Source organism: Bidens hawaiensis, unplaced genomic scaffold, assembly GCF_021521415.1.
Source record: "Bidens hawaiensis isolate Kalapana, Puna unplaced genomic scaffold, B.hawaiensis_p1.1 tig00026949_1, whole genome shotgun sequence".
In the NCBI taxonomy this organism is placed as follows: domain Eukaryota; kingdom Viridiplantae; phylum Streptophyta; class Magnoliopsida; order Asterales; family Asteraceae; genus Bidens; species Bidens hawaiensis.
The window spans coordinates 18,101-33,895 of NW_027494352.1; the positions used below are offsets into that span (position 1 = coordinate 18,101).

The following is a 15,795-nucleotide window of genomic DNA, read 5'->3' on the forward strand; positions in this document are numbered from 1 at the left end:
ATCATACGAGTTTATATCACCGAGACGAATGCTAAAATAGCAACCATGATTACAACATAAATGAGTTACGAATGTTATTGTCATACCTTTAACCAGGAAACCAAAGAAAATACGGTCTAATCTAACAAAACCTCAACAAACTGATTGATCTAGAGTATGCCTGCCAATTTGATCTCATTATGTTGACTAAAATTGAAAGCCTAATAAACCATCTTTCATATTGCTTTTCCCATTAAAAAGACATATGAAATCACAAGATCCGTTGACAATCTTCCTTTTTGTCCAATAGCCACAAAACCTTTTCTCATTTCCTATAATGAATGGTTTCTACCTCACAAAACCTTTAAAAGTGGCAACAAGGTTATATCAAAAATAATAAGTCAACTTGCTGGTTACTATGTTAGTTTTGTTGCTATCATTCTCCACCAACTATTTAGTGATTATCTACTCATCATGAACAAAACCATACTTTATAGCCCATTTAAAACCTACCATCCCAAAATCAACTATTTATACACATAAACACATAGTAACATTTAGCCACTATCAGAAATGACCTTCCATAGTACTACAATCTTCTTCATGTTCTTCGTGTTTGAAGAATTAGCATCGGGAAGCACAAGTCGTCAACATTCGCTTCAAACGGATAAAGACTCGCTTTTGGAATTCAAGAAAAGTATAAAAATAGACCCGCGATTGGTGCTTTCAAACTGGAATGAAACTACTGAAGTTTGCAGCTTCAAAGGGATACATTGCAGAAATGGAAACCGCGTGAGGCGAATCGAGCTTGTTGGAACCGGACTCGTGGGCTCGTTTTCACCTGTGATTTCAAATCTTACCGCCCTTCGAAAAATCAATCTTTCAAATAACGGGTTTTATGGAAATATCCCGTATGATATCTCGTCTTTACGCCATCTTAAGCAGCTTCTTCTTGATCTTAATAATCTTGAGGGTTCAATCCCGGAATCTTTATCTTCTTTATCGAATCTCACTCTTCTTGATCTCGGTAGCAACCAATTACACGGTGAGATTCCACCATCTCTATTCTCAAACTGCACGTTGCTATCGAACCTTTGATTTGTCATACAATCTTCTTGGTGGAAAGATTCCATCAGAAATCGGGAACTGCCCGAATTTTTGGAATCTGAATCTGTACAACAATCAATTTATTGGTGAGATCCCGTTTTCGTTATCAAACGCTTCCGACATGCACAATCTTGACGTCGAGTTCAACAATCTTTCGGGTGAACTACCATCAAAGCTAGTTTCAAAACTCACCAAGCTTCTAAATCTTCATTTATCGTATAACCGTATGATCAGTCATGATCAAAACATGAATCTTGATGTCTTTTTCACTGCAACTTCAAATTGCACCATGTTGAAGGAGCTCGAGTTAGCGGGTATGGGGTTAGGTGGGACCCTCCCAGATTCCATTGGAAAATTTGGTATCAATTTTAGCTACTTACTGCTACAAGAAAACACCATCTATGGTTCCATTCCACCTGTCATTGCTAACCTTACAAACCTATACTATCTCAATTTGTCATCAAATAATCTCAATGGAACAATATCACCAGAAATCAGTCGGCTGTCGAGACTAGATACTCTTTGGTTGTCTGACAATCTTTTCACAGGCGAAATCCCAAAACAAATCGGGTATTTTCCTCATTTAGGTGAACTTGAACTATCACATAATCGATTCACCGGTAACATCCCTGAAACATTTGGGAATTTGGTGGTTCTAAACTCACTTTTTCTAAACAACAACCAGCTTTCGGGAACAATACCTTCAACTTTAGGAAACTGCACAGGTTTATCCAGTCTGGACCTGTCGGACAACAGATTAAGCGGAACCATACCTCCCAACTTACTAACCGCCATGAGCCAAAACGCAATATTCTTAAACCTTTCTCATAACAACCTTCAAGGACCACTGCCCCGTGAGCTCAGCAACATGAAAACCATCACAGAAATCAACCTTTTGAACAATAACCTAAACGGAACCATCTTCCCCAAAATCGACAGTTACATGGACCTAGCTGTTCTTGATCTGTCCAACAATTCATTCCAAGGTCAGCTTCCAGATTCATTAAGCATGCTTACCGGTCTTGTGACATTTGATGTATCTAACAACAGTCTATCAGGCAATATCCCTACAAGTTTAAGCCAGATCCAAACCTTAAGATTCTTAAACCTGTCCTACAACAACTTTCAAGGAATGGTTCCAACTGGAGGCATATTTTCTCTAATCACTAGTCTATCCTTTCTCGGAAACCGTAACTTAGGCGGCAACATTTCCGGCCTCAAATCCTGCTCTCACAAGAAGAAACCGCGTTTCTAACGGTGTTCTACGTAAGCATAGTAATATCAGTCTTGCTAGCAACAGTCTGCTGTGTGATGATTTGGAGATATCTAAAACGAAATGTGAGACCTAACACACAACCTAGAGCAAAATCGCAACCGGATCCGACTCATAACTTTCCACGAATCACGTTAAGCAGATATTCTTGAGCTGGTGATCACCATTTGTGGTGGGAGTGAGAATTTGGGGAATTTTACTGCCGATATGCTTTGTGGATCCATTGGCTACATTGCACCAGGTATGACATTTTCATTTTTACTTTTTCGGTTCGGTTAATTGTGTTATTTTATGAAGCTAAGACGTTAAGCAGATATTCTTGAGCTCGAGCCTGAAAATAAATTTGTTTAATAAACGAGTTTAAGCCCGAGCTTCACTTGTCGAGCTTAAACTAGCAAGTGAGCCTAAAGAACATGTTATCTATATATATATATATAGTTTTTTATTTAATATATATATATATATATACTTTTATAATATTTCTTGTCATATATAAAAATTTGACAAAACTAAGAAAACTAATATAATATATATTATGTTAGATGTAAAACAAGAAAATATATTTAAATATATACATATATGTGACGCATAAAAATAAGTACAATAATTGATAAATAAAAAACGAGTCAAGCTCGTATAAAAGTTGAACAAGTTGAGTTTGAGTTTGAGCTTGAGCTTGTGCTCAACTCAGCTCATTTGCACTCCTAGTTATTTCATCATCTCTATTGCTAATTGTTTCTTGAAAAAAGAAAACCACACCGATGGAACAGGTTTACTAGTTTAACAGTTTAACAATTAGTTTGATGGTTTGAAATGAATTTTTATTTTCAATATCATTAGTTTATATTAAAACAATTCATGATTATAATGCATATACATAACTACATGTTCAAAGTATCAATAACAAAAATCTAAACAAGTAGTTCGGTTTATGTGGTTGATTCCAAGTTTTAAATTGGACTGAAATGACCGTCAAAACTATAAAAGTGAAGGTTTGAATCTCAAATTGGCTGACTTATTTCAGTATGGGCGGTTTGGTTGGTTTCAACAGTTTTTGAACACCCTACTCTTGTGTATAGAATATGCGTATGGATCAAACACGTCAACAAAAGGGGATTTTTTAGTTTTGGTGTCCTTGTTCTCGAGATGGTGACTCGAAAGAGACCGACGGATGACATGTTCAACCAAGGGCTTAGTTTGCACAAATGGGTTAAAAGCCACTACCATCGAAACATGGAGCGTGTTGTCGACTCGTCATTGGTGCGGAACACAAGAGAACAATTACCAGATGTGAGGAAAATGTGGGAAGTTGCCATAGGGGAGTTGTTAGAAATGGGCATTTTGTGCACACAAGATTCACCATCAAATAGACCGACGATGCTCGACGCTGCAGATGATTTGGATCGGTTGAAACAATACCTGAGCGGCGACACAACCGCAACATTTTCCTCGTTCCTTGGGGTATCATCTTCGACCATAAGTGATGATTAGCAACTTTGATTTTACAAGTTAAAAATATGTTTTTAACTATTTATATAGCATGTTTAGAAGTTGTAAAAAAAGGTATATGTGAATTATGCGAATTAAAATCTTAGTACATTTCAAATTAAAGCTTGATTAATAAACAAGCTCCGGTCCACTTTATACATTTAGTTTTACTAACCTCATGACGCTAAACGTACATTATACTTTTATAAAAGTATTGTTACAACACAGTAAAAACAAGTCACCTACTTAATATAATTAATATGATACAAAAATAAAATAATATATGTTATATGCATATACGTACCTAATAATAATTTAATCGACCTCAAAGTTTGCTTAAGGTTAAAAAATTAAGAGTAAGTTACTTATATGATCTAAGCATTTTACTCAAGGGTCACAATTTTACTCAAACCATTACGATTTTGAATTTTGATCCATTTATGTTGACACTAAACACTAGTTCAAAGGCTACGAGCACGAACATTCAAATGATGGTGTAGCATTAACCACTTAATTCTTATGAGTTCTCTGGTTCAATTTTTTTTCCCACTAGTTTGTATTATAGTCTCTTTAATATCATCTGCCTAATAGAAATTGCAATTTACATGATCCCGTTAGTTAGAATATTATTGGTATGTTACATAAGTTTTTCGATAACGAGTTTTGGTGGTTATAGAAAGGAAAACAAAAACCAAATGATCTTGAAACTTTACATGTCATTATTTTGTAACCTAGCCGTATCTCTCAGCCATCGAAATTTGACTCAATATCTCACCCTTCGCGTCTCCCACGACTCCACATTAATTAAAAAAATTACCTTATAAATAAACAAGATTTCATGCACAATTATATACCAACAATTTTTACTTCATACTCCTATATTCTATAATTTTTTGTCTTTTGTATGATTCTATGGATCTAAGCCACACGTTCTTTAACCAATTAACACCCGAACAACCCCAACCACCGGACAAACCAAACGACCTATGCCATCCAAATATAGTGTACCTCCCTTGTCTTCCTTCTGACCCAATCGAATACGCCAATTGGGCCGCATTTCAAAGCCAACAAAACACATTCTTAGCACAAGCTGAGACATATAACAACCAATGTTGTTGTTTATATTATTTTTGTTTGTATTTTCTTTTTCATTTATGAATTTAATTTTAATTGTTATTTTAACTAGTTAAATTGTTTATATATAAAGTAATTAGGATACTGCTTAAAAAAGTAATTAAGTAATGATTATAAGGACTTCAAACAACCACGGATAAAAATAGAGAAAGCCTCATTGCATAAACAGGGTGACAATGATGTTACAGGGAAAATGGACGTTTTGAAGCCCACCCTTGGTTAAATTTATATGTCTTTTGTTTCTTCTTTCAAGTTTCAAGTAAGGTAGTAAAATGGTGATTTTGAAAAGAATTAATGTGAAAAATCAATGTGTGTCCATTTAGGGGTAAATGACGTGACAGTTTATCAACCATTTATCATATGTGTAATTATTCCAAAGTTTGGATCAAATATTAAAATTTGACTTCGCAACTATATTAAATGTGTGTCTGGCCATTTAATCACACTTGATATGAGGCGTGAGTTGAAGGAGTTCATCTCAACCTGAGTCTTAGGACAAATCATGAAGAATTGTTTTAAACCATTGCTTTAAGAATATTCAAAGTCAGTCCTGAACTCTGTTTATTCGTCACAAAACCTTTGTTGGGGAATTTCTGAATTAACAACTTGGATTATCATAGAGTCGCGCAACACTCTCGTATTGAAATTATATGGTTGTACTCCAAATATTTAATTGGGTCAAACTCAAATAAGACAAGAAATCCTATGGTGATTTCATAGTGAATTATGAACAAGAGAGTGAGCAAAGAGACAAGGTGCTGCCCCCTTGGAACCCCCGATGGTTAGGACTTCACCCATAATAAACTCAAACAAGTGTGCACCTCATATCTCATAACTTTTTCAATGTATATTATGATTTACATCGATCGATAAGTCAGTTTAATTACACTAAAATATGTAACAATTTTCAACGGTAGTTTCATATATTCATCAACGAATTTATCGATCAATAAAGTTATATGATTTGTAGCTAATTTATCAATGATTTTAATGTTGACAATTAAAACACACTTTGATGACCTTTAACTACATTATCAATTTAAACTATACAAAAAGTTCGTCCAATAAAGTTTTTTCTTTTAAAAAAAACATCTTTTTATAATAAATACATTTTTAATGAAATAAGTGGTTAGCCCACTTTGTAACATGTACACAATGTATCAAGATGACTAGGTTACAGTCCCATGATATCATGCCTCCAAGTCTCCACAAAAGCTTGCTTGTGAAACACACGTGATAGGGCCACCATTTTATTAAGATCTTTTTCCATGATTTCATTTTTAGGTGAAACAAGTGTGATATTTTTTATTCATGCATTTTATAAAAGATGGTTATTATTGTTTTTATCTCCACATAAGAAAAAAAGAAGATAAAATTAATCATTATTTATAATTGATTTATTTAAAGGTTTATGTGAAGATGAAATGATTCATTTGTTGAGATATGTACCATACGTGACATGAGAAAGGCTCATGTTTGTGAACCTTTTTATAATACATTATTTCATTTATAAACCATAAAAATATTTATTATGTTTTAAAAATAGAAAAGGTTCATAAGTTGGTTACTTGAGATGATTTAATAATTTAATTAACTTTAAAATGTGTTATTATAATTAACTTATAAAATGTTTTATTATAATTATATCATGACCCATTGCTAATATATATAAAAAGAAAGTTTGGCGATGTTGATATATAATTGGTCCACTTGGCAAAGTTTCATTGGGGCTAAGGTTTTTTATATAATTTTTGTTTTTTTTGTTTTGCTTTTTTTTTCATAAGATAGATAATTATATATCTAATAAGTTTTGTATGTTTTTTATTTGTTTTATTTTAGTTTCGATACCGTGACGAACGACAGAAACTGACCTAATGCGTAGACTTATCGCATTTTGTTTTAGTTCCAGTACCATAACGAATAATGAAAACCAACTGAATGCCATTTTTTTTTAGTTTCCGAATTCGTAAAGGACGTGAAAAAAACCCGACCGAATTTACATAGACTCACCACATCAACAACGCTCGAGTTTTATCAACCGATGTTACCCCATTGATCAATCTCAATTTTTATAACTTTTTAGTTTTGGTTCCCGTACAATAACACACGTAACCAAAACCGACCGTATTCACGTCGACTTACCGCCTCAGCACTTAGGACCTGTAATGCTTGGATTTACCACCGTCCGGATTTACCAACTTTCCCGGCGCGTTGCGCCGGGTAAAAAACTAGTTCATCTATATAAATGATTGATTGTGAAAAATTTTATGCTTAATGTATGGATTTGAGTCAGCAAAAGTGCAAAATGGGAAAACTAACTTAGAAAAGGGTGCAAAGAAGTCACTCGTATAAAACTAGATAAATCATATCGGATTCAAATAGGTGAAGACCATACATCAGTGGCGAAGCTTGGACCGAGGCACCGGGGGGGGGGGGGGGGCGAGCTTAAAATGTATACAAAATTTCACAAACGAGGGGGGCCGGCCTCAAATTTTCGATCGAAAAAGGCTAAATTTACACTACGTATAAAAATTTTAGATCGAAAACGGGTAAATTTACACTACTGCGCAAAAAAATAGGGGGCACCAGGCCACCCCGGCCTCAATGAAGCTTCGCCAGTGCATACCATCAATGTCTCACAATCACCTATGAATGTCTTCATTGTCGCCGCCACCGTTGATGCATAATCACCTATGAATGTCTTCATTGTCGCCGCCACCGTTGCTGCAAAAACAACGACCACCCTTCCTGTTAGGGCACATATATTTTGTACTGAGTATACGTTATCCTTACGTGATTTCTGAGTTCACTTATCCTGAATATATGTTCCAGATTATGTCAGAATTAAGGATCCTCAATATTTATTATATACTAACAGTTGTTCTCTTTATATGGTGTTATGTTAATAGGTATAACGTCTAATGACTCGGTCTACCCACTATTTCGCAGTCCAAGAGAAGTAGCACGTGGTCAAAGTGAATGCAACGTCTCTAGCGGAGTAATGGCGGATTTGTACGACTATTAGTTAATATATTTTTTGTATTTATACTGAGGTATGATCGGCTAGATAGGACACAATACACACAGCTGATAGCATACGATTTCTACTATAATCCTAGCAGTATATACACACACACGCTTATAATCTTTGTAATCGCTGATCATAGCTTCCAACCTTGTAACCTTATTTTCTTGATTAATAGTGGTGATAAACAATTGTCATCACCCAGGGTTTTTATGCCGGCGATCATCATCCGATCAAGGGCTTTTCCTCATAATAAATCCTTGTGTTCATCATTATTTCGTTTACATAATTACCATTATAGTACAAGCACTCTACCTTACAAAAGTCATATTTGGTTACATTATCCTTAAACCGATTTTTGACCAAAACACCTCCTACCTTTTATGTTGCCATTGACCGCGACCACATACTGCCCGCCACTGACACTGCCATTGCCATTGCCAACATCACCGTCACCACTCGCCCCCTTTGTCACTGCCACCTACCCACCAACGACATCATCGTGATTTCTATAACCACTTTGATACTTTTATTATGTTGTCACGCATGTTGTAATTTAAAGCCAGTATGATTCTTTTTCTGTTTTTTTAAAACAAATTTCAACCAAAACTCCTTTTTATTGAGAATTTGTGTTGATTATAATCCAAACGTTACTTTTTAAAAGTGGCCATGTTTTGACCTATTAGCTTACCCGACCCGCTTGTTTTACGATGCTTAATCATAATACATACTTTTAACCTAAGGAAGTATATTTTTCAAAAGCTAAACACCGTCCGCATAGTAAGCTTACCAAAAGATTTATATAGCAACAAAATGGATTTTTTTTGAGTTTCTATGAAGTAGTGAGGTTTATATTAAGAAAGGTTTATATAAATCATTAATTCTAATCTAATATTCATTTATAGACCTTTAAAAAGTTTTTGTCTAATGATCATATGTTTAAAAGTACAAGTCATGCCTACTAGTTAAACAATTAATCCAAATTAGTGGATGCTCTATGTCACTATCATGTTCATTAAGTCTCAAATTTATCAAATATCATTTCAACTAAAGGGTAATTATATAAACAAGCTTTAAGTTATATGTGGCTGGCAACTATTACTTGCTTGATTTATAATATCCACTTGTTTTTTTAATTAAGCAGAAACTTATCTAAATGGCCATTTGACCTAAAATTATTCCTTCCTGTCGTTTTAAAAGAACCAACACGTAAGTTAAAATGATTTTTGATGTTAAGATCAATATGAGATCGCAATACATATTTCACAAACTTACATATAAGTGGCGAAAATCCCACGAATCCATTTTTGCATAGGATCATCTCATCATCCCCTTGATTTTCAATGAAAATATTTTGGTCTTACCTTTAAACCAATAAGAGAGTGACACGTGAAAATCACACATTTTACTTTCAAGATTGCATAATATTTGCTAAAATATGATATTCACATTAAGTTTAGGGATTAAAATTTTAAAAGAAAAGGATTTTAACATAAGAGCAATAGAGCTTAGGGATCAAATAACAATGCACAACTGAGAGAAAAAAAGGAAACCCGGTGATTTTTCCACATGCCAACGTGTTAGTGCTTGTCCAAACGATAAAATAGACTGACTTGCCATGTGATTAGATTAAGAAACTAATAAAATGATATATTCTAATTCTGTCAAGTGCAATGTTCTAAGAAACTAATAAGTAATAAAACATTGGTCTAATTAGTTACTCAACATCGTATATTTTCAATCGATTGTTATATCATTATCATGACATAAATATCGCATCATGTTATGTCGTGTCATTTTTTAAGTATAATAAACATTTGTGATGCATTTATTCAAAAAAAAGAAAAATACCTATAACTATAAGCTTTTTAGCTGTCCTACCTTCTAAATATCACTAGATCTTTTTCTATGCAATGTGTTCCGAACCCGTAACCACCGATGCCCCTACCCGTGTAAACCTGCCCCCACCTGTGTCGCCTTCCTCACACAAACAGTCCCCTCCCTCCCTGTCTCTTTCCTCTCCTATCTTCGTTGACTACTACCCTCTTGCACTACCTGATTTCCTTATCCTAAAGGTTAGCGGAAGTGTACCCGATTAGGGTACCCTACCTGATAGTCGGTAACCGTATGCTAAATTATTTTATTAGTAGAAAAAACTTTATTATCGAGAAAGTGATTTTAGACTTTACATATGTGAAGTCTAAAATCACGCACCTCTCTATTAATCGTAGGATACCAATGGTACGGTTAAGTCAGTTTTGGAAAGAATAATGACGAAACCAGGAACTACAGTTAGGAAAAACAACAAACCAAACCGACTATGTACCAGACTGGTTGGGTTTACCGGTTTAACAATTTGAACCAGTTTTTATATATTTTTTTCCTTAAAAATCATTAGTTTATATTAGAATTATAAATATGATTCATTACTTAAAGTATATAATCAACACTTCTGAAAATTAAATAAACTAATAAAAAAAGATCAAAAATTAAAAAAGCCGGTTCTAAGTTCCACACCAAACTAGGGCGTAGAACCCGCCAAAATCGAACCATTTGGATCGCAAATGGCAATGCCTTGCTTTGGTTTGAGTGGTACGGTTCGTTTCAACGGTGTTAATCTTGCTTAACTTTTCTACCGAGTAAAGGTTTAACAAACCCAATGAAACCAGATTATAAAACATCGCAAGCAAGTAATAATAAAAGCAACAAACATCCTAGTTTAAAACCTCATCCAATTGACAATATCATATCATGTAAAGCATTTACAGCCCATCTGGCTTCATATCAAAACCCCATCCATCCAATTGATAATATCAAATATCACCTCTCTTGTATATACATACAACTACCCCCCCCCCTCCCTACCCACTTCTACCAAAAAGCAATATATGTATAAAGTCGGGTAAGAAAATGAGACCTACCGTTCGCCAATCGCACAAGGAATACAAGGCGGCTCTTTTGCTTGGTCATCAGGAGTGATGTTCTGTAAACACTGATCATGAAATGTATGACCGCACGGAAGAACTGCAACGGGTGGTGGGACTGCGGGTTGGTACACCTGGCCTTCTGATGTTAAAGCAAGATCCCTCTTGCAAAGATAGCATTTATGCCACTTAGTTTACGAGCTGCTTCAGGACCTAAGCGTAATCACAGTCGTTACCACATGCCACATCAGCAAGTAAAATAAAAAAACAACATAATGTAAGATGAAAAAAATCCCAAATCAGAAAAGCACTTCATGTCACTAAGCATAAGAAAAATAAATAAATAAATAATAATAATAATATAATAACGCAAGCACCAAACATAACACCATTTTAGTGTAACTAGAGCACAATCTTGAATCAACTTTTTACACTGAATGCTAGGCAATATAAAAAAAATTACACTAGATAAGTTAGATTTACGTATTAACTTGTCTCAGTTAAACTATATTATTATTTATAATTATAAAAAAAATTGTTTACGTCTCATAGTTACTTACCTGTGTAGAAAGTGAATTATTTAATTAACTTATTAATAACAATAGTAAAAATGGTACTCATTTTAAAGGTCTCAAGTCTCAACATCTGAATTTGGTTTCTTTTAACAAATAAATTTATACTGTTTTATTAAATACATGACGTACATAATTGTTACACTAAAAAACACACCATTTTGGTGTATAGATTGCAGATAGTTTACACCATTTGAGTGTATACCTTGGAGGAGTCAAGCCGCTAGTGCTACTCGAGACCGGCTCGCTAAAAGATCGAATCAAGCTGAGCCTAAACGAGCTCGAGCCTTAAATAAGCTTGTTTACTAAATGAGCCCAAACCAGAGCTTTACTTGTCGAGCTCAAGCTGGCTAGTGATATTAACTATATATTCTATAATAATTGTTAATATATATAAAATTATGGTAAAAATAACTAAATCTTATGCTTTATATAAAAATTATACGTAAATATATAAATAAATTAACCAAAAGTATATATAAATTAAATAATAAATAACAAACAAGTCTAGGCCGTGCTTGAAAAACTACTAACAAGTTGAACTTGAGCTTTAGTAGAGCTCAAAACCAGCTGAGCCGAGCGGAGCTCGAGCCTAGATGAGCTCAGGCTCGGCTCGTTTACACCCCTACTTAGAGATAACACTAAGACCTCATATTGTAATATCACCCATATAGCTTATCATTAAGTTATATATAAGATAATATAAGATTCGAGAGATTATTATACCTTTTGAAGTAATATGAGTAACAGCAGGAGCAGTTGTAGCAGGAACAGGAGGCTTAACAACTGATGCACATGGTACAACAGGACTAACACGAGCTGCAATGGGATCTACAGGATGAGACCGTGGCCCAACTGGAACTGAAGAATGAGCCTGAGCAGTTGTTACAGGTAAACATGGTTTTGGGGTAGAATGAGGAACGTTGGATGAGTTGTCTTCTGGCGTTGAACCCAACGGGAAACTGGATGCGGTGCAACTGCACTTCTTTTGTGATGTGACCTAATAGGCAAGTCTGACTTCTGGGGTTGACCAATTACAGTTGAAGCTACACAAACACAAAGTCAAGATGAGAGTCTGGTACTTTTAACAGTAATTAGAGGTGGGTTGGTGATGTGGCAAAGTTAGTTCAAGTCAAAAGCGGGCACCTTTTTAGCTAATAACGGGTCAAAACAAATGACCTTTTTGTGTGGGTCGGTTAACGAGTCAAAGAGAGTTAACTTTTGGTACATGTCAAAACTCAAAACATACAACTTTTGGTGCAGACCGGTTAACGGGTCAAAATACGGGTTGACCAGGAACCATTTGTCTATAAAAATTATTATTATAATTAGGGTATTAAATATTGATAGAAAAAAGTTATTATTTCAATACAAATTCAACATTGCTACTAACACGATTTATAGAGATTTAATGTGTTATTAAACACAAATACACATTGAGCAACTTTTGACTCGTACGACCCATTTCCTTGTAGACTAAATTTTATTTTACCCTTTTGAACCATTAGAGATTTATGTTTAACATAACCAAAATTTACCCATTCATAAGTAAACAGGTTGAAATTGTCACGTGTAACTACAAATCATAAGATGCTCAATGAACTTGTTGCATCCTTATGTGTGTGTGCGCATATATATATAGAGAGAGAGAGAGGACAGAGAGAGATTGAAATACTACTGGCGGAAGGTGCTCCCTGAGGACTTTTAGCAAGCTGAGTCAGCGCATTTTGAGATTGGCCTAAAAGATTAAAAAACAAGCATCATGTATGCAACATTTTCAGCATATAACATTCAACAAATGGGTTTTATTTACCATGAGCAAAAATGGGTTCTTGAGAATTAGCCGAGTAACTAACAGGAGCTCCATCAGTTCGACCTGATTTTAATGTAAACAATCCCGAAAAATTAACAACCTCAACCCAATGATTACAAAAACTAATAATGATCAGTCATACCAACAGAAGGTCGACGAACATGACCTGCCAGGCGATTTAATCCTTTATCTGGATATTAAGTTACACAACTCAAATCACTGAATATTAAGACCACTAATTTGACACTTAAAAACACAGCAATAATACATCTACCTGTACTAGTTGTCTGAAAGCTTGTTCCCATTGAAGATAAACGCCTCTGATTAGTTTGAAGGCTATTTCTTACATTAAAATCAACCCCCAACCTTTTAGGAAATCGTTCATCTATGCCAGCTGGGCCATTTCTGCCCAAGATACTTGAGGGGCTGCTGTCCTCTGAGAGAACATGCTACTTCCAATAACTTGATTAGGTGTGACTCTTTGTGAAATAACTTGTCCTGCAAAAAAAAAGATTAAGAAAATGCATCACCTCAAGAAGAATACAATTCGACAACTGTACTTAAGATAACTAAAACAAATGGTTGCCTTGATTACCTGCATAATTTGGGTTATTTGCCGTTGAAGAACGCATATATTGTAGCTGCTCAAAAGGTGTGTAAGAAGAGGCCAACCGTGAAGGCTTTTCAACTTCAGATGGTTTATTCAGGTTATGTTGTTGGGAATTAAAAACCTGAGCAGAATTCCCACCAATAGTTCCTGAACATACAGGTTGATTCCCTATAAATGCTCTTCTAAACTGATTCAAATCACCAGATCTTATATTCCTGCTATCATTTTGTTGCATTTGTAAAATATGATGAGGGCTAGAACCGATCCCACTATTTAAAGTACCAGGTACTCCAACCTCATTGTTGGTTGAGTTCATTCGATTCACATTACTAAATTGATTAGATAACCCACTAGTGTTACTCTGAAAACCCATAAAACCAGTATCTAATAACTGACCCGAAGGTTGACCGATAGCTTCCCGAGCATGAACCATCTTTATATCAGTTGAATCCTCTTCTTTTATCTTTTCATCTCTAAAAAGACCCAAATCCCCAGATCTTAGATTCTTGTAATGCTGCATATCATTTTGTTGCAGAATAGAACCTGGCCAGCTATTCATGCTACCATGAAATCCAACGTTATTGTTGGTTGAAGTCATTCGGTTCTCATGATGAAACTGATTAGAGAACCCACTATTGTTGCTCTGAAAACCCATCAAGCCAGCATCTAAAGTTTGACCCAACATATGACCTGTAGCTGTCCGAGCCTGTGCCATTTTCAACTCATTTAAAGCTGCTTCTTTTCGCTTATCAGAAATCTCTCTGCTTCCTAGTTGAGACCTAGATACAGATTCTTCAGTACCCTCCAACTCGAAGACTCAAAAAACCATCCCCAAAATTTCCTTGCATCCCACTTTGACCCTGATTCAAAAGACCGGCATTGCTTCGAACATGAGCCGGTGCAGCTTCTCTAGACTGAAGTAATAAAGATGAGCCAGTAATATCTCTATTCACCCGTGGTCTATTTACAGATACAAAACTTGATTCCCCACCAGCAGATTGAAATACCACATTGTGCCCTTGACTCATAGATTGTTGACCCCAACTCATGTTCCAGTCAGGCAACAACGAAACTCCTTGATGATTTGTGTTTACAGTATTCGAACCCATGTTCATTTCGGCATTCTGAAAGCTATTAGAGTTAGCAACAGTTTCAGGGGTAGTCCCTTGTGCAAGAGACCGATGAAAGTCCTCAAACTCACCAAATGTGAGAGACATATCTAACAGGGAATCAAAATTGGCTTCATCAAAAAAACTAAGACCACTACAATTATTATTTGCTTCAACTGACGAATTATCCGAGACAGGCGCCTTGCCTCTTTCATTCACTCGGCTATTCCCCATCATCAATCAAAGATTATCTACAATTTAGCACACCATAATCATTAATCACTACACATCAGTGTTGTAAAAATCGGGGCTAATCATGATTAATCGTTAGTCCCCACCCCAACGCCCAACTAGCGATTTCTACACATTAACAAGAAACTATTGAATTGACAAAATCAATGAATGAAACTCCAAAGTCTCAACAAACACGTACCACTAACAATAATAATAATAATAATAATAATAATAATAATAATAATAATAATAATAATAATAATCAATGAATAGACACATATTGAAAAGAAAACCCTAAGAAAAGCCCCAAAAGAGTAAGCGATAGTGGTAAATGCTAGTGCAATAGGTAGCTTAATAACCACGAAACCTAACAATCGATTATCAATATTAATCATCGCACATCAGTGACAAAAGGAACAGAAACAGACGAATAGTCAACGATGACAACATGTAAAACGATCAAAATGGAACAGATGATGATGATGAATATTACATGTAACTAAGAAAGGAATGGAAGAATATTATAT

At 35.0% G+C, this 15,795-nt stretch overlaps 1 protein-coding gene and 1 pseudogene across 6 annotated transcripts; one reads left to right on the top strand and one right to left on the bottom strand.

Moving 5' to 3' along the window:
• Positions 1-552: 552 nt before the first annotated feature.
• Positions 553-2,477, top strand: LOC143574499 (uncharacterized; annotated as a pseudogene).
• Positions 2,478-10,864: 8,387 nt separating this feature from the next.
• LOC143574493 (uncharacterized) lies at positions 10,865-15,311 on the bottom strand. 6 transcript variants are annotated; one of them, XR_013142602.1, is made up of 5 exons: positions 13,911-15,311; positions 13,590-13,813; positions 13,316-13,378; positions 13,178-13,240; positions 11,268-12,548 (listed from the first exon to the last, which is right to left on the bottom strand). XR_013142602.1 is itself a non-coding variant. In XM_077059101.1 (2 exons), exons 1-2 carry the CDS (start codon positions 14,638-14,640, stop codon positions 13,701-13,703), a joined length of 843 nt encoding a protein of 280 aa, XP_076915216.1. In that variant the 5' UTR covers positions 14,641-15,311; the 3' UTR covers positions 11,268-13,700. The 6 variants fall into 6 exon arrangements, 1 of the variants encoding a protein (XP_076915216.1); XR_013142601.1 differs by having other exon boundaries at positions 11,268-13,240; XR_013142598.1 differs by adding an exon at positions 10,865-11,143 and having other exon boundaries at positions 12,229-13,813.
• Positions 15,312-15,795: the final 484 nt, after the last annotated feature.